At 38.0% G+C, this 20,512-nt stretch overlaps 1 protein-coding gene across 3 annotated transcripts in view; it reads right to left on the bottom strand.

The window, feature by feature from the left end:
• EPHA6 (EPH receptor A6) overlaps nt 1-20,512 on the bottom strand; it is a 970,705-nt gene that overhangs the window by 12,892 nt on the left and 937,301 nt on the right. For all 3 annotated transcript variants that reach the window (XM_032277212.1, XM_032277213.1, XM_032277214.1), the window contains one exon: nt 3,259-3,452. In XM_032277212.1, the coding sequence (XP_032133103.1) occupies nt 3,259-3,452 (194 nt within the window). The remainder of the gene's footprint in view (nt 1-3,258; nt 3,453-20,512) is intronic.

Genomic DNA, 20,512 nt, shown 5'->3' with positions numbered 1-20,512 from the left:
TCTTGAGAAAAAAAGCAATTAGAATGGAATAAAAACCATGGGGACCTAGCGGATGAGAGAGTAATATCAACATATAAGCGTGAGAGCAATCTGGGGGCTTGGGGATGCTGCAGAAAAGGAGAGTGCGGGAGAATTTAATAAGAGTTGCTGTGGATTATACACCTGGACTCCTTTCCAGGTTTGAGGGATATATAGGAGAGAAGATGAAAATTCTACATGTGTCATGTATCCTTAATCCAGCATCACTCGGGGGCAGACAACGGGGCTCTGCGATTTGGGGACAGAGGAGCAGTGTCACAGTTTTATGAGCATGAAACAAACCAGGCGTTCTTTAGCTAATACTGCCATCCTTTAATCTACCATGCCTTTGTCCCTAAGCAGTCTCCGTTGTCTGGAATCAGGAACAGGGTGGGTGGGAGCTATTGGAGGTATGAGGGTGGAGCAGGGGAACCCATCCAGGTTGCTGTGAAAATGAGAATGCTGGTAAAGGTTCAGGCGTGTGAACCTTAGAACACTGATTCTTTCTGTTTCGCAAACAAAAGTATATAATATTAACGGCAAAAGCAGTAGCACATACGTCTTTGTCACAAACAAGGATAGCAAATCAGTCACAAAAACTTCCATGTGGTTTCCCAGAGATCAGACTTTAGAATTGAATCAAGCTGTCGAGTTTATATAAAGCACCCAGCTTTTGGCCTGCGTGTGGCCGTGCTGTCACAGTTTGCCACTCATGGGCTTGTTCTGCTGGACTGCAGCCCAGCCCACTAAATCTCAGACCTCTGGCCCTCAGCTACACCCTCTCATCCTGACTTGACCTCTGGATCCTTTTTATGTTGTGACATTTTCTCATCTTACATTCTTCATCAATACTTTCCAAATAGGATGATCATTTGTAATCTTGAAAAAGCAGAGAAGAAATTGCTTTATCTGCTTTTCTTCAGGAAGGTTCTTACTGCCTGCTTCTATACCTACAGCACAGTCAGACAGCTTTGTTGATGGGCACTGGATGTGGAGGGGCCCAGATTAAAGGATTTCAGTTTATGGATGCCAGTATCCTCCTCCATTAATGCACACTCACTACCAGCTCTTTCTCCTCACTATTATAGCGTGACCAAGTCCCCTCAATAACACATATAAGAACAAAAACCAAGAAACGTTTCCTCTAACTACTTTTCTTTCTCATCAGAGACAGGTTTCTTGAAAAAAAATTGGTACTATGTACCGCTCCTTTCTCTGACCTCATATTCACTCTGCCTCTATGTTAATCTGCCTTACACAACTTTATTGAAAATGCTGTACCAAAGGTTGTGCTTGAACACCGGAACGTCTCATTGCTGAATCCAATGGAGACATTTCATATTTTATTTTACCGCAATTGTGTGAAGCCTTGGACATTACACTCCTTGAAACTCTCTATTCTTTTGCCTTCTACAATACTGCTCTTCTCTGTTTTCCTGATTACCTATTTGGCTTCTCTTTTTCAGTTTCCTTTGAGTAATTTTTGTTTAGTTCATGTCTTAAATTAGAGGGTTTCATCCTTTTCCACTTAATCTACCATTTCACTATTTATTTGCATTCTTTGTATTCTCTGCGGGCTATGTTAACTACATTTAAAGCTTCAGCTCCGATCTACATGCTGATGATCTTCAAACCTACATCTCTAGCACAGATCTTTTTACCTGAGGTTCAACCTACAAATATAACCGTCTAGATGTCCCACGAGCACCTGCAACTCAGCACGCTCAAAATGGTCTCATTTCTATTCCAAAGACTGGTCCCTCTCCCTCTATTTCTGTGGAAATACCATCAGCCACCTTGTATAAGACAGAAACTTGACAAACATCTTTGATTTTTTTCTCCTCCTTCCTCCATATTCAATCAGTGACTAAGATATGTTGGTTTTCCTAATAATAAATGTTATTATTATCACTTATTTATTAGGAAATAATAATAATAAAATTCTCTTATCTCCAGACCCCCAAGCTCATTCCCATATCAGAAGTCAAGCCCTGATCTTTTCTAGATTTAGTTGCTGAAAATGTAAAACCGTCTCTGTTTCCAGTCTTGTTCCTTGTTTTGCACACACAGTGTAAATCATCCCTAGAGCGATCTTCCAGAAATGCAAATGTAATCATGCTATTCCCTTGCTTGAAATCCTTCCATGGCTGTCCATTGCTTTCATGATAAAATCCGAAGTGCCTTTCCTTCCTTTACTGCTTCCTGTGTTGGACTTCTTTAGGGAAGATGGGCCAGAGTAATAGTTTAATCTCTAGCTATTTCATGCTTGGCTTCACTTTACTGAGGCTGCCAATTAGTGATTTAGAGGTGAACTCTTAAGTGCTCTGCTGTGAACTGAGATCTGTTTCAAGTAGTCCTTGAAGAGCCTCGGCCTTACTGTCACTGAAAACCTGTGCTGGCTTGAACCTGTGATCTGAAGTTGAACGTCTGAATAGCCCCCAGCCAACCCCTGAACGAAGAAAGTAAGCTTGGATATGCTTTGGTTATTTCTAAGTCCAATTGATTCTAAATAAAGAATTATGTTTTTAACTTAATGATAATTAAATGTAATATTTTCTGACATAGATGATAGTCCTTTCCCCCCCTACTCTTCCTTTTATAATTGCTCTTCACAGGGAGGTAAGTAGATCTTCTCAAGTCTACTGACTTTTACAAAATGGTGTATGAGTGCCTCCATTTTCTTGTCTTGCTACCTGTTCTTTTCTGGTTTTAGGAATGGAGAATAACAACAACTAGCCGTGATCATATCAGTAGGAAATATCCTTCCTCTGGGTTGATTCACAAATTGCCCCTGTCTGGCTTGCCATTTCAAATTGAGGAACAGAACATAGAGTAGGCAAGAAAATTAAAGGGGCTGCACACACACACACAGACACACACACACACACAAACATATACACACACACACTCTACTTCTAAAAGTAAGGAAGGATCAATCAATTTAAAAAGGCTATGTACATATCAAAGACCCAAACAGGAAAAGATATAAACAAAATAATTCAGAAAGATTAGAGAGAGAGAAAAGAGAAGGGGAATGTGTTATCTTGTTTAAAAAGAGTCCATTTTTACTTTCATGTTAATAATTCTCTTTTTCAGCTGTAAATGAAATATGGTTTCTACAAAGTCAACAACTAGACAGTTATCAAGTCCATTTTTTTCCTTTCTACCTGTTATTCTTATCTATAGCCTGAAAGAAATTATAATTGTCAAGAGAAAAAAACTAAATATTATGCCTCTTACACAAGGATGTCCTCCACCAGGGTGTGAAGGGCACTGGGATTTCGGATCAGTTTGTCAAGGAAGCTGACGATGTCAGTAAATTTTGGTCTGTGATTTCTCTCCTTCTGCCAGCAATGGAGCATCAGTTGGTGTAGAGATGCTGGACAGCCCATGGGTGCTGGAAGTCTGTACCCTTCTTCAATGGACAGAATGACCTAAATGCAAACATATACAGATTACTCTCTTATTTTTAGGCAATAATACATATGCTATGTCATAATTTCTTTTTATACAAGCAGTAGAAGCCAAAATAATGGTAAGCATGAGAACTACATGTGAGTATAAGGACTTAAAGAAGGATAAATACAAAAGCTGTGAACAAAAATTTCAAGCAGCTCTGAAGCATCTCTCACTCCTATGAAAGGAAAACATGTTTTGAACATGTGCTACCAGTGTACCGGAGGTTAAGTTCATTACAACCTTAAGAAACAATTTTTTGTGTGACTTAGCTGGAACATCTCAAAATCCAATTAGAACATCAGAAAGTCAGTGTTGTGATTGATGCATTTAGTGAAAATCACATGCAACAAATGCCTTAAGTAAAAATTTTAAGAAAAATTCTGCTGAAGCACTGATTTCCTGGGCCACGTTTTACCCTTTTATAACAATGCCATTGTGTATTCTGTTTCTTTTGTCATCTTGATTTAATTCCTATTCTCTGACATTTAGCTTTCCTTTAGTCTGACACTGACCTGATTATGAAGTCACCCTCCTATAACTCCTAAGGTCATTTAATCTTTAAAATGCTATCACTGGCTAGCTTAAGGCTACAGGGAAATGGGAGCATTAGCTTGGGTATCCTCTGAGGCAGTGTGCTCAGGCAGAACTTCTGTGATGGCAGAAATGTTCTCTCTACAGCATGGTGGCACCCAATCACACGTGGTTAGTGAGCACTTGAAATACAGCTACTAAAATGAAGAAACTGAATTTTCAACTTCAGTTACTTTTAATTAATTTAAATGTATATAGCCACATGTGGCTAATGACCATGGAACAGTGCAGCTCTTGGGAAAGGAATCAGCATAAGAGACCAAAGTTAAGACTAACAAGATAAAAATAACTATTTTTCTTGGTACTTAGAAAATCACAAAATAAAGCAGGAAATTCATCTGTTTAGTTATGATCCACCTGTGAAATTCCTAGCAATATGATAATACTGACCCTGAATTTATGTAGCCTAGGTTTTTATAAAATGTTCAAATGTATTCAGGTGAATATTTATTCTTATCTCTGGGAAAAAGACAAAAAGAACATGTTTATTGTCACCATTGTTGAGTTTGGAAAACTGAGGAACAGACTAATATTTAAAGACAGGCAAAATTTAACTTCCCCTTGCCCTGTCTCTCTCAAAAAAACAGAAATATAAAAATGCAATTTGATTTCTTTTTAAATTCACACTATTGAACATGACTCTAACATATTCTTAATTTATGTTAGAGGCTGTTTGTGAAAAAGGAACAATAATATGTCTTCAGGAGGCTCTTAACTGCTAAGTTTTAGCATTTTTAGTAAGAGGGGATTTTTCATAATCTCATCATTGTCTTTTTGATCAGACCGCGTTAGCCTGTCAGGATGCTAGAATTTTTCTGTTCATTTTATATTTTGTTATTGAACAGGACTTTTCTCATCTGTTTTCTGACTACTTTTACTACCAACTACGTGTGGATTTTAAGACATTTTGTTACACGTTCTATTAAAGGAGGATGTGTGTAAGAAACTTGCAATGCATCAAAACTATCATGGATAGCTTAGAAAAATAACAGAAAAACAGGACAGAATTCCATTATAAAGTAATGTCGAAATCCCACTCTAGGAGTGCTTGATAGTCAATTTTCCAGTTATCTAATTATAAATGCATAGAATAAAATAGATGACAAGTGAGGTTATATTCTTAGGGAAAAAAAAGTAGCTGCCTGTATTGAGTATCCACCATGTGCTATGTGCTTTGCATATTTTTATTCATTTGCTGCTTAAAATAGCTCAACATGGTAGATATTATTATCCCCATTTCTTGAATGAGACAATTTAGACTCAGAGGAGTAAGGAAAGTTGCCTAAATTCACATAGCTGGTAAGTGGCAAGGTTGTAATTTGAATGAAATTCTTTCTAGCATACAACATTTTCCTCTGACCTCTCCCCAGAACTGCGTTTTAGTTCTCATGATATAACATCTTCCTCTCCAATTTCTTATCACCCAATAACCCAATACAATTTTAGTAGTGATTCCCATGCTATCTTTTGTCATGGTATCTGCTATTTAGACTTCAATGTTTTTACTTGGATTATAGGTTTAATATTCTGTGTAAATAAAAAATATTTATTTCATAGTTTGCAAAATATAATATCAAACTGAATAGTCATTTCTTTTTTTTTTTTAGACGGAGTCTTGCTCTGTCGCCAGGCTGGAGTGCAGTGTTGTGATCTTGGCTCACTGAATCCTCCATCTCCCGGATTCAAGCGATTCTCCTGCCTCAGCTTCCAGAGTAGCTGAGACTACAGGCGTGCACCACCATGCCCAGCTAATTTTTGTATTTTTAGTAGAGACAGGGTTTTACCATGTTGACCAGGATGGTCTCAATCTCTTGACTTCGTGATCCATCTCCCTCGTCCTCCCAAAGTGCTGGGATTACAGGGGTGAGCCACTGTGCCCGGCCATAGAGTCATTTCTTAATGCTTCTGAGTCTTGTGCGTGTTTCTATGATTGCATCCATGACAGTGTACAGTAATTTTTTCATCTGCCTTTCCACTAAGGCTGTACATACCTACAAGCAGGAATTATATCTCTAAATTTTCTGTGCTTATCATTTAGTATATTGCCTGACACATTAATAAATATTGTTGACCTTGCTATTACAAGAAATTTTTGGATTTGTCTTGATAGATGAGCAGATTATTGGAAAACTGTGTCTCAGCCTATTCAAAATAAATTCAAAGTATAAGCATGACAGCATTTGAAGTCCTCGCTGAAGGATATATTGATTTAGAAAAACTGCTGCATGAAGCAGCTTGTCCAAAAATGATTTCATAATCTCACTCTGGTTTTCCTGGATAAGGAGCCAGATGAGACTGGAAGCTTGCTCTTCTCTGGGGTAGGTACTTGACCAAAACCCAGCTTCCTATAAGACTTGTGGCTTCTGCCTCCTGTCTAGAGGGTTGCTATTTTCCACTGGTCCCAGCTCCTTAGCTTCAGATGAGTCCTGTGGACAGTTGGCATCCAAATCTAGATTGCTTATGCCCCTTGACAGAGTTGCTCTCATGCATGCCCTGTGAGAGTGACAAGAGGGTGAGTTCCCTTGCCTGGAAACTTTACCCACAATGTGTCCAGTAGAGAATGTGGTCCTGGCCTCTCCATGGGGACGGTGAGAGGGTCAGAAGACTCATGACTTTTCTTCCTGCTGACCTATGGCTTTTCAATTTCCTCAATTCGTTAACTTGTGACCTTGTGAATTTTGTCTTGAGCTCTGGCTCATGACAGGAGCCAAACACAAAGGGACCCATCTTATAGGAAAACTGTAACAATAACAACAATAGTGACAGTGATAAAATCTTGATAGCAAGTATTGGGAGCCCTTAAGTATTTTCGAGGCCAGTTCTAAACGATGTTTATGTGTTAATTCTTTTAATCCTCACAATAACTTTATGAGTTAGGTATAATTGTTATCTCCATTTTACAGACAAATAATCACAAAGAGAGGTTTAACTTGCCCAAGATCACACATCTGAAAATTCTGCCTTCAAAGATAAAGAAGAAATTTATATTTTTTAAGCAATTCACAAAATTTCTTAAAAGATGTATCTTTCTAACAGATTTTTAAATTTATTAATCCAAACAGATAGATATTAAACACTTAATTGTACTACAGATCATGCTGTGTTCAAGGGATAACGTAATAAGTCAGGTATATCTCGTCTTTAAGTAATAAATTATCTATTGAGAGTGACCAGGGACTATGAATATGAGAAGTGCCACATAGAACAGGCTGTTATGAGGGCATGTGGGAGAGGTGCCCAACCCAGCTTTAGGAAGCCTTCTCCCAGGAGGTGACTGAACCTTAAAGGGTATGTGAAAGGGTCAAGTGGATGGGTTCCGGAAAGGAGATGTGATTAGAATGCAAGTAGATTTATGTGACCAGTATATAGTCTTCGAAGAGAGAAATGGTGAGATTTGAGGTTGGGAGGTTAAGTAAAATTACGTTAGACTTTATGCAAAGGGGAAAAGGATTTTAGCAAGTACATTATATTAGATTTCCCATTTAGAAAAGCTCACTGTGCCTGCAGTATAGAGAGTACACTGGTGAGTCAAGGGATCCAGGAAGGAGCTCTGCAGTGATCCAGGTCTTAGTGGAGGCAATGGCTGTGGTGTTCAAGAGATGAACTGATTTGACAGGACTGGGCTGAGATTAGATGTGTCAAGTAGAGGGAGGACAGGAGACAAACAGCTTCCAGGATTTTGTCTTCATCAGCTGATAATAAGAGAGGACAGAGGAGAAGAAGCAATTCTGGGGCTGGGGTGATGATGAGTCCAATTTCCTATGAGCTTTCTGGTTTCAGATTCAACATATATACCTTTGAGAGTTTATTATGTGTCAAGTTCTGAGCTAGGTGTCTTAACACAGTTTATCCAATTTAGGTCTCAAAATACTTTATTATTTGAGTATGATTATACACATCTTGTAGATAAGAAAACCAAAGCTCAAACTGATTAAAAGATTGGGCCAAGATCACATAGCAAGGAATTTCATGAATAATAGATTCATATAATCATGGTAGCCCCGAGATCACAGTAGTGGTAGAGAAAGTCTGTCCTGAGTCTTGTACCCCATCTCCGACTCATTCTCCCAGAATTACATCGTGAGGTCTCTTTGTGTGACTTATAGACTCTGTGCTTTCACTATCACCTATCTGCTTATGACCTCCATGTCTGCAGCTCTAGCTCAGCTTTTTCTCCAGATTTCGATATTTATCACCTATAGGACATATCACTTCATAAAGGTGTCCTGGGTTTATTTTGTGCAAAACTAAACCCACTCCTGCTTTGGGATTTTTGTCCTTTGAGAAGGCTACCACCATTCTTCCAGTGATTCAAGTCAGTGGTCAGGGAGTCATCTGGGCCCTGACTTTCCTGTTGCTCAAAATGAACTCATGATGCTGATTCAAATCTGTTCCATTTTTCATTCTCTCTTCAAATGCTTTGTTTGCCATTTTGATCAGTGCAAAGGCCTCCCCATTGGTCTGCTTGCTTCTCCTTTTCCTCCACCAGTCATTCCCTGAGATGCAATGAAAGCAATCCTGCTGAAGGGGAACTGTGATCATGTTCCTCCCACATCTGAAATTCTGCAATGGCTCACCTGTGCCTGGCTGTCAGTCCTCACCTTTGCCGTGTCGCATTTTAACCTTGGCTCCAGCCACTACAAAACATTTGTAGTCTCAGCTTGGGTTAACTGAACTCCTCCAGAGCAGTGACTGTTTCTTTGTTCCCAGAATCTAGCACAATGCCATGTCAAGTCAAGGAATGGAGGGCCAATTGCCAGATATGTGAATTATGAAAGCTGAATTTTCAGAGAAGCTTAAGAAATCCTGTATTAACCTTTATCTTCATAAACATTTCCTTTGTGGAGAGTTTTGCTTTAGAGGTATATTCTGATTTCCTAATTAAGGACTGACACAGAGCAGCATATGGGGTGCTTTGTCTAAAAGATTAATTGAGGTTTGTTGTTTTAGGATACGAAGGGGTGATAATTAACTAGAGAGAATTTTGTAACAGTTTGGTTTTATGATATTCGTAGGCTGTCATCCTTTCGGAGAAGAGTTATACAAGGTTACACCCTTATTTTAAAATGTAAGAAGAAAATTAAAATAAAGTGAAAAAATATGAAAATGACTGCAACGATAATGTTTATGCAAAGTTAGAAGGAATTAGATTCTGTCATAAATGATTATCTAAACCCTGGCTGCTTATTCTAAATAGATCATACCGGTTTCTTGGTCACTGATACCATAATTTTTAACAACCTAGAATCAACAGAAGGCTCAGTGTGGGCTCGTGGTAAGGCTGTTCTGCTCTGACCAAATCTGATGTGTTTTTCAATTTTCTTGATGGTTTCTGAATCAAAGAAGGCAGTGCACATCTTACATTAAGGAAAACAAATATTAGACAGTCAGTAAGAAGATATTGAGATATCTCTGAACAATACTGTTGAGCAAGGACTGCTTAGAGTCTGCTTAGACTCCATATAACATATCACATCTTTATGTTATAAGGCTGCTAAGTATCTTCAAAAGAGAAGCACATTGAATTTAGTTATTTATACAGTCTTTTAAAAGAAACTGTCTCAAAATTTAACAAGGGCTGAAATGTACACTAGAAAATGGAATATGAAATGATTTTATTTTTACCTTCCTTCTAAATATTCTTCACATCTTTGTGGAAAACCTATAATTTCAGGTAGAAGGGGGAGTGCAAAGCAGAGAGTCACAGTCTATACTTAGTCTTTGAGAAAATGATTACTTTTACAGATTAGGATATTTATGTGCATAATACAGGAACACAATGTGTTTTCCTGGTGTGCAATATAAAGATTGTGTCTACATAGGCAACAAAAAGGAAAAAAAAGAAACGAGAGAGAGAGACAGAGAGGGAAAGAAGGAAAAGAAAAGCAGAAGGAAAATTGTTGTAAGTAAATAACACTTATGCTTTTAAACTCACTTTCTGTTATGGCTTGGCTGTGTCCCCACCCAAATCTCATCTTGAACTGTAGCTTCAATAATCCCCCCATGTCATGGGAGGGACCCAATGGGAGTTAAGTGAATCATGGGGGCATGTTTTTCCTGTGATGTTCTCATGAAATCTGGTGGTTTTATAAAGGGCAGTTCCCTGGCACATGTTCTCTTGCCTGCCACCATGTAAGACATGCCTTTACTCCTCTTTTGTCTTCCACCATGACTGTGAGGCCTCCCTAGCCATGAGGAACTGTGAGTCCATTAAGCCTCTTCCCTTTATAAATTACCCAGTCTCTGGTTATTTCTTCATAGCAGTGTGAAAATGGACTAATATACTTTCTCATTCAATAATTTTCAATATTCACAATGTATAACTCAGTTAAAACCAATCAAAACCAAATGAAATTCAATATACTAATAAAAAGAATCACAGAAAAAAGGGGTTACAGTGATGAAATATTTAGATACAGGAAATACTTTTTTCAGAGGCTAATTTGTTATTTAGCCTAAGATTTTCTTTTTAAGATATTCTTCTCAGTTTTAAGATAAAAAAAAAAAGGTTTCTTAAAACTCTATGCGTAAGACAATTCTCCAATCTTTCCTTTTGGAAGTCACAATAGCACGTCAAGGACCTACATAAAATGAAAAGTATTTGTCCTTTAGGAGGTCTGCTTTTTTGGGATAGCTAAAGGAGTTGACGAAATGAGGAACAACGCGTAGGACTCTCATAGGTTAAAAAGTTGTTGATGACATATTTATCATTTGAAAAATCTTTGTCTCTGACAGTTCAAAGTCTGATTCAGTTTGTAAGTCACAGAAAAAATATTAGTGAAGGGGTTGCTTGAAACCACACTGAAGTCCTAAGCTGTCACTAACCAAGCTCTGCCTTTGGGCAAGTCTCTATCTCTTCATTGATAAAGAAAAGAGGACTGGACTCTGCAATAGTACCTTTCACCTCAAAAAGCTAGGTTTCTAGTCATTGAAACCAAAGATTTAGTGTATAGGAACTTTGGTAACATCTCTAGATTTGGAGTTTCTGTAAATTTAATTCAGGATGAAAAAAGGAGAGAGATCCAAGATGGCTGATCACTAGCAGCTCGGGATTGCAGCTCCCACTGAAAGAGCAGAGAACGAGAGGACGACACACTTTCAGATCAATTTTTGTTGCTCACACACCAGGAGATTCCCAGCGGAGGAGCCCCACCTGTCGCCAGCGTGACTCTTGAGGCCGGTGAGGCGGTTTTGCCGCTGCCTTGATGTGGCGGTTCTTGGTGCAGAGTCAGAAAAGCATCATCAATCTTAAAGCCGCTGTTTTGGCCGGAGCAGTGGGTTGCTCAGATTCTAGCGCCGGGAATCAACAAGTTGGACGTCCATTCAGAAACCCAACTATAAAGACGGTAATTACAAAGACCACAGATGGATAAATCTATAACGAAGGGAAGAAAACAGCCTAAAAAGGCTGAGAATACCCAAACTCAGAACGCCTCTCCCTCTACAGGGGATCACAGTTCCTCATCAGAAACAGAACAAGGCCTGATGGAGAAAGACTGTGTTCCATTAGCAGAAGCTGGCTTTAAAAAGTGGATGATAAGAAACTTCTGGGAATTAAAAGAACTTGTTCTAACCCAATGCAAAGAAACTAAGAACTTTGAAAAAAGGTTTGACGAAACGTTAACAAGAATACACAATTTAGAGAGGAATATAAGTGAATTAATGGAGCTGAAAAATACAACACGAGAATTTTGCGAACTATGCACAAGTTTTAACAGCCGAATTGATCAAGTAGAAGAAAAGATATCAGAGGTCGAAGACCAACTTCATGAAATAAAACAAAAAGACAAGATTAGAGAAAAAAGGATAAAAAAGAACGAGCAAAGTCTCCAAGAAATATGGGACTATGTGAAAGACCTAATCTACGTTTGATAGGTGTGCCTGAATGTGACGAAGAGAATCAATCCAAGCTGGAAAATACGCTTCAGGATATTATTCAGGAAAACTTTCCCAACCTAGCAAGGCAGGACAATATTCAACTCCAGGAAATACAGAGACCACCACAAAAATATTCCTCAAGAAGGCCAACCTCAAGGCACATAATTGCCAGATTCACTAGGGTTGAAATGAAAGAGAAAATACTGAGGGCAGCCAGAGAGAAAGGTCAGGTTACCCATAAAGGGAAGCCCATCAGACTCACAGCAGATCTCTCAGTAGAAACCCTACAAGCCAGAAGAGAGTGGGGGCCAATATTCAACATTCTTAAAGAAAAGAACTTTCAACCCAGAATTTTACATCCAGCCAAACTAAGCTTCATAAGCGAAGGAAAAATAAAATCTTTTGTGAACAAGCAAGCACTCAGAGATTTCATCACCACCAGGCCTGCTTTACAAGAGCTTCTGAAAGAACCACTACAAATAGAAAGGAACAACTAGTATCAGCCTTTCTAAAAAATACCAAAAAATAAAGAACATCAACATATTTAAGAAATTGCATCAACTAATGGGCAAAACAGCCAGCTAACATTAAATGACAGTATCAAACACACATATATTGTTATTAATTTTAAATTTAAATCGACTAAATCCCCCAATCCAAAGACACAGACAGGCAAAAAAGCCAAGACCCATTGGTATGCTACATCCAGATCCATCTCACATGCAAGGATACACAAAGACTCAAAACAAAGGGATGGTGAAAAATTTACCAACCAAATGGAGAGCTAAAATAAATAAATAGAAAGCAGGAGTTGCAATTTTTGCTGATAAAATAGATTTCAAAGCAACAAAGATCAAAAGAAGCAAAGAAAGATATTACATAAAGATAAAAGGATCAATGTAACAAGAAGAGCTAAAGATCCTAAACATATATGCACCCAATACAGAAATACCCAGATATATAAGACTTACAAAGAGACTTGGACCCCCACACAATAATAGCGGGAGACTTCAACATCAATATTAGATAGATCAATGAGACAGAAAGTTAACATCGATATCCAGGACTTGAACTCAGATCTGGAACAAGTAGACTTAATTAACATTCATAGAACTCTCCACTTTAAATACACAAAATATACACTCTTATCAGTACTACATCACACGTATTTACAGGTTTAAATGAAATATTGGTTGGCTGCTTGTTAATTATTTTATTCCCTCATTTTTTTTATGTCTCTATTATTAAACACAATTACAGGCATACCCAGTTTTAGACTGCATTCTAGCCCGGGCAATAAAGCAACACCCCTGTTCTCTCTCCCTCTTCCTCTTCCTCTTTCTTCCTTTCCTGTATTCTTTTTTTTTTTTTTTTAATTCTTTTTCTTCCTTTCTCTCGTAAAAAAAAAAAAACAGTGAGCAAAAGTGGTAATTATTTCTCCCATCATGGACCAGAAAAAAAAAAAAAAAATTTAATTCAGGATTTGGCCTCCATTCTAAGGAATAGTTCTCACAGAGTTCCAAGTGCTTAGATGTACCTCTATACTGAGACAAAAATACAGACAGAACCACAGTATAGCCTTGTTAAGTAAAGCTAGGAAGATTTGGGGCACCACGGTATTTCTTACTATGCCAGTTTCACGGACAACAAATTACATTTTTGAAAATGCAATGACACATTCCAAATCTACTTTTCTGAGCCTATTTTTTTATGATTAAGATGCCAATATTCTTAAGACTCAGGGCCATTTCCCAAGCACTTTCTGGGAAAAAATGAGATTTCTTCACTGGTGTGTCATTTTTGACTTTAGAAAGATAGTAGATAACTTTAAATAATATATTTCCTGGGTCCACTAAAAATATCTAAAAGCTATGGAAAAATAGGTATTACTACAAAGAAAAAGGAAATTTGAAATTGCCCTCTTTGTAAAGGCTCCAATGAGCATGACAGGGAGTAAAAATCATAAGATCTAAAGCTAGTAAGTATATTTCTTTCAAAAAGAAATGAAAGGTATAATTAATTTTTTATGAAAATATAGCAAGCATATACACATTTTCTAGTTTTGTGGTCACTCATTGAAAAAATTTCCCTTGAAAGTTATATTGTGGTAGTATCATATTGGTTACTGTTTTCTTATCCTTGAAACTTAATTATTTGAATTATTTATGATGGTGATTGATTGCATCTCATAATATTCCCTTTTATTCTTGTCTCACTATGTAATTAGTATGTATTTAATTAAAATACTGTGATAGCCTATTTACCAATAGTAGGAATTACTGAAAAGCTGGGAAAAGAAAGGCCTTTTTGAAAATTCCTTTGGTAGAATACATATTCAAATAAATGCAAAAATTCCTATGTAATATGGAAGGTTGAAATAATAGAAATGGGCTTTTAGCAATTTACTGTAGTATCTTACACAGATCGTTACACAAGGACCATTACGTAATAAAGTAGAGTTTGGAAAATCTAATCAGAGACAAAAATTGGAAGTGACTGGATTCTCTGAGTCATAAAATCATGCTGCATTTCTAGGTAAGTGGATTCTACACATCCACCATTCTTGGCTGAAGTACTGACCCATAATTGAGAAAGGTTATAGAATTATAAGGACAAACAGGAAGTAAAATAAAAGGTTATTTTCTTCCTTCTTAAATCTGGAAAAAACGAATCAATTCAGCTAAGATCAAAAGGTTGTTTCTGACCACATCACCGATAAAAATAAAATTCTAATGATAAACTCCACTTTTTCCCCCTCAGGTAAGTTTCAGAAAGCCATCTAAAGCAGAACTCATTATTATTTAAAAGCATTTGAAAAGCAAGGAGGAAAAAAATAAATGAAAACAAAAACACGGAGGAAGCATTCTATTTCCTAGCAAACCTCAAATGAGATGCCCCGTGAGAGCAGTTTTCTTTTTGGGAAACGGAACTCGTTTGGTAGCTAGCATGTGCCTACATGATACCACACCCAGGAGGCATTTCGGCTTCGAACTGCTTCAAGGTGATTTTTATTTTTTAACAGCGTCACGTCAGGGGAAAGAAACAAAACAGAACCCAAGACTCCAATCTTACACTTAGATCATTACCTTGAGCTAAGTCGCCTCGCATTTAAGTGGTGCTACTTTTTTCCCTACATTTTAGCTCTGTGGGGACTTGGTTATTTAATGTTGCCTGCTGTTCATGTTTTGCTTCCATTTCTTCTGTTAAGTACATTACATGGTGTAAGTGTTGGAGGGAAGAAACGCAGTGCCCTTGTGTTATCTCTGGAGCATGTGCAGCTCCAGCATTACGATACACTTCCATTAGGTAGTAAATACTAATTATTTTGAACTTGGATGAAAATAACATGAAACATTACCCTGAAATACCTTATAAAAAAAGAAAAAAATATCTTCATGTGCTAGGAAACAGCGAGGAGCTATACACTTTCAAGGTACTTGTGAAATGTTTCTGGTAATGGGCTAACTATGTCAACATTTAAAATTTGATTCTAAGCGACTGCCTTAAATATTTTAAAGAAATATAATAACGATATGGTACATTTTATAAATTTTTAACATCAAGACAAAAATCCTACAGAAAAGATTTATATTTCCAAACAGCTGGGAGTCTATCCACATTCTTTTGCTAACAGCGAACAACAACAATACTACTCTTGTGATATAGTAGCATGCAAAATTACCTGTGCTTCCATCTCATTATGTAGAATTGTGATATGAAGACTCTTGAAAATTAGACTTCCACAGTGTAGCTTAGTGGGTAAAAGCATGCATTTTGGAGTAAGGAGGGGGCCTGAACTTCGGTTTTCTCACTAACCAGCTATGTAACGATGGGTAAGCTACCTGTACTTTCCAAGCCTCAGTTATCTTATCTAGAAATGGGAGTAATAATGGTTACCTACATTAGAGAATAATCTCGAAAATTAAATGAAGTACTAACATAAAATACTTGGCTTACAGTAGGACCAGAAAATGTGAGCTATTATTGCTGTTGATGAAACACCCATGTGCCAGATGCTTTATATACATTACCTCTAACGCTTTCCAATTCCAGCGCTGGGTGTTTTGAACCTGAGTATGTCTAGTATCTCAGAAAGCTTAAACAACTTGCCTAAGATTATATGGCCAGTGAGTTGTACATCTGGGATTTGAACCCAGATCTTTCTAGCTAGAAAGCAGTGTTGATGACTGGACAACATCTGGGACATTTTTGGTTGTCACAGCTTGGGAGGGTTTTACTGGCATCTGCTGGTTAGTGGCTGAGTATGCTGCTAAACGTTCTGCAAAGCATGTAACATATTTATCTGCAAAGAATTATCTGGCCCCAAATGTCAATAGCGCTAAGGCTGAGAGACCTTGTTTTAAAGCCCGACTGGCCTTTTCAGTATAATCTGCTGCCTCGTTAGAATACATAATGCACAATGTTAACATGCAAGCATTAACTTGCAAATGATACTGCAGTGTTAAAATGCAGTGTCGTTTGCAAATCTTGCAAATGATGTGTACCAAAAAGGTAAAATATACCTTCTGATAGCACAACTGCATTGCTTTGGGGAATTCTTCCCTCACCTGAGGTAATTATGGGGAGAGTGCCAATTACAACGCATCACCTACCTATAAATGCACAGACTGGCATATAAACTTAGCTGGGTCAATCATAGTATCTATTTCCTTGGCATAGTTTTGGTTTAGTGCTGGGCAAGCCTCTACCAAAGCCAGCCAGAATCTCCTCTGGGATTGGTGTATGAAGTTTCACAGAAAGAAGGTCTCGTTTTGCTGGGTTGCTAAGCTGGCATACCGAGCCCTGGAGTGTAAAGAAGCAGACAGCAAAGGACTCAGCAGGAGGAGAGGATGAGGCCAAGCCACCTAGCGACGCACTAAAAGTCCTGCATGAGCCTCTGGACTGAGCGATGCTGGCCACCTTCTTAGCTTCATGATGAAAAACAGTTCCTAATTTTTGCTTACATGACTTTGGGTTGAGTTTCTTTCATTTGTAATGAAAAGAACCCTGAAAAATAGAGTCTGTATGCTTTCTTGGCATATATATGTATTAAAAAAAAACTGTGTTTTCACACAGCATTGTTTCCATTTAAAAAAAAGTAGAAGGTACAGAATATATTTGAGGGTGGGGATAAGACTTAAAGATATCCAAATTTCCTCTTTACCTGCATAGTGGGTTCTTTAAGAGTGAGATACCGGACTTCACTCTGTCGCCAGTCTGAAGCACAGTGGCACATCATGGCTCACTGTCACTTGGAACTCCTGGGCTCAAGCCTTCCAAGCAGCTATGACTACAGGTGTGTGCCACCACACCCAGCTAATTTTTTCTATATTTTGTAGAGAAAGGGTCTCGTTATGTTCCCCACACTTGTCTGGAACTCCTGGGAAGTGATCTTTCCACCTCAGCCTACCAAAGCATTGATTATATGTGTGAGCTACCATGCTTGGCCTACTGAAAACTGGATTTTCTAATTCCCCACCCCACCCCATATGCACATTCGGTCTAATGACTGGCATATGCTTAATAAGTAACTGCTGAACGGCTAAGCAGATGGCACCTGCTGTTATATTTCGTTAGGTCTTTTATGGACTACTTCTGTGTACTCCTTTTAAAATTTTCTTTCCCTAAAGTATAGTACCACTGACCTTTGGGAAACTCATTATATTATTCACTAAAACAGATTCTGCAGACTCAAAATTGTTCATTGTAATAAAATATCCAACAGTCTGCAGAGCAGAGAAACTCATGAAAACAATCTGAAATTTCTTAAACTCATTTAAAATCATAAAGCATGGTAACACTCCATTTGATCTGTACGAACAGCTTTCTTAAACTCACCAAATTATAGTAAAAATAGAAAATATTCTCATAGAACATAGTCAAATTTGTAGTGTCTATCACATTTTCCTTCAAAGTAGGCCTTGCTTTGAAAAAGTCAAACGTAAGACTATATTTTGACCAAATAAATGAGACATGCAGGACAGATAGGGAATAGCCAGTATTTGCAGAGAGCAGCTGGGAAATTTTTGATTAAGCTATTTCCGCTTCCAAACAAAATCCTGGTTATAGGATCTGTCACAGTTATGCTGACTTCCAATATGTTAAGCTAAACAGAATTTCAACTCTCTTTACTGCAGCAGCAAAAAGTATTCACAAGATACAGAAAAGATTTTGGCTCTTACTATTTTCCTGTAGTCTGGATTGATCTGAGGACCTCAGGTTTGGGGTTTGTTTGTTTTTTTCGTAGGCCTCCATCCTCTTTTTTCCCCTTTTCCCAGATTCTTGCTTGAACATTCTTTGGTAATGTACGTCAAGACCATGACAATACAGCCGCTTACACCCTACCTGGTGGAAAAGCAGCCAGGCTCTGGGTGGAAGAGGAGTTCAGCCTTGTATGTGAGCACTGGCAATCCTGAACGAATGAGAATGAGCTTAATGTTGGAACTCTAGTCCTGGCTGCAGCATCTTCTCTGGGTTCCAGATAGAGCCTCTGTGGCCAAATGAGGTTTAATAGACAAAAATTACTCTCTAAGTGGTCATCTTGGACACAGATCACCAATATACATGGCCAGAATGGCTGGGCAAACTTTTGGGCAAGATCCAGGAAAGGAGGGGTGGACAGCAGGGCTTGGACTACTTTAGGCTACAATTATTAAGAACAGTTTGCATGGTGGTCTATGTTACAAACTACACATTTGGGCAGAAGCTGCTCTCCTAAAAAATCTGTCTCGTGGTCTGGCATCTTCCTTTGTCCTTGCTCTGCTTTGTGGACATCCTATCTGATTATTGGTACCTCTGCAGAGATTCAGGAAAGTCCTAAACATCGGAAAAGAGTATTATGAATCATTCTGTATTCCATCTGCTGAGAAAAATGTAATAACTATTTCTTCAGAGATTATAAAACCATAGCATGTTACTGTTAAAGCAGACGCTAGAAATCATCTATCTCCTTTCTTGTATTTATTGAAACCGAGGCACTTTTAAAGTTAGGTGTCTTTTGTGGTTGCTTTACAGTCCACATAACCTGGCCGTGGTTACTAAATGGGCAGGGCAGGAAAAATCATGGGAATACACTTTATATTTACTTGTATCCTCCTATTATAAGAATGTTTATGAATGTCTAATAACAAAGATTAATTATGACTTTTATGACCATAAAACAATATATATATTAAATATATATGTATTTATTTAATATATATATTTAAATCAACACCCCAATATCTCTTATACTCTTCTCCTGCTTTTTTCTCCCAAAGCAGTAATTGTCATGTTAGCTTGTTATATACTATGTCTCTTACTGATTTTGTTTGTAGTCTGTCTCCCTCCCATTAGAATGTAAGCCCCATGCGGGCAAGAAACCACTGGCCCTATGTGTGGAGCTATATGTACTGTAAACTAAACTACCATGGAATACACAATTTTCCTCTTCTCCTTGCCCATGACCTATTTTAGAAGTTTATTGGAATTATTTTCTAAGAGCATTAATAAGTCACTTACTCTGAGATTTTAAGGAAATAGGTCACTGCTCTATGCCTCAGTTTCATGACCAATAAAGGGATTGGCTTAGATAATCTTTAGAGTCCCTTCCAAATGTAATATTTGTTCTCTGGTGAAAGCCGAGTTCCTAGAATGGAGATGGCATCCACTAAATAGTTTTAAATGAGTATATTAGTACAGTACGACTTGTACATAATGTACAAATAAATTTACACATGCCATCTATGGAGGCTTGAGAACTTCCTACTGATACCAGTATATTAGTACAGTTTGGAGCCCTTTGAATTAGAAATTTAGAAAATGTTCAGTCTGCCTGGGAACGGATTAAAACAAGAACTAAGAAGAATACCAATTAGGGAGGGCACTTGAGGTGCAGCCTCTTCTGTGCAGTGAAGACTGTAACTCATCTGGAGGAGGACTTTTTATTCTGGGCAATAGCTTGAATGGCCTATTTTAGTTGTGTTAAAATAGGACAAGCAGGCAAGCAATATCTTGAGTTTAGGGCAGAAGAGGAACTATGGTGGCTTTTACTACCTAACGTAACTGGTTAAGAAAAAACAAAACAAACAAAACCCCAAAATATGGGTTCCTTTTGAAAGTGAAAGAACAAATGCCCATGGAATTGAGTTTTTGGAAAAACTGGAAAAGTAGTCATGAACTGCCCCAAACAAAGCCCAGTGGCAGGGAAGAGCTAAGGAGTCCTTCAAATAAGATTCCCTGATGAACAGCAGACTGTGGGCAAATGACCCAGATCCAAAAAGTCTAATTGTTGCGGGTGGAGCAAAGCTGGCTATGGTGCATGTTGTCCTTAAGGCCAAATGCTCTTCAAGGCCCAGCCACAGTGGCTTTGCCGTTTAATGTTGTGCTTTTGAGAACAAGGACTGAGCAGTGTATTTGGCCTTAAACCTGCTGCTGTGTCAGCTTCTGGACCTAGCATTTTCCCGAGAGTAAGTAGACACCCACAGTACTAAGCATGAGTCAGTTTCAAAAGCAGTACTAGCCATAGCCGGCCAATCAAAATCCAGTCTTATCTATGCCTGACACTAGAAAAGGATAAATGTTATCT

Source organism: Sapajus apella, unplaced genomic scaffold (genome assembly GCF_009761245.1).
Source record: "Sapajus apella isolate SASKATOON/1434 unplaced genomic scaffold, GSC_monkey_1.0 scaffold8, whole genome shotgun sequence".
NCBI classification, from domain to species: domain Eukaryota; kingdom Metazoa; phylum Chordata; class Mammalia; order Primates; family Cebidae; genus Sapajus; species Sapajus apella.
This window is presented reverse-complemented; position numbering and strand designations above follow the sequence as displayed.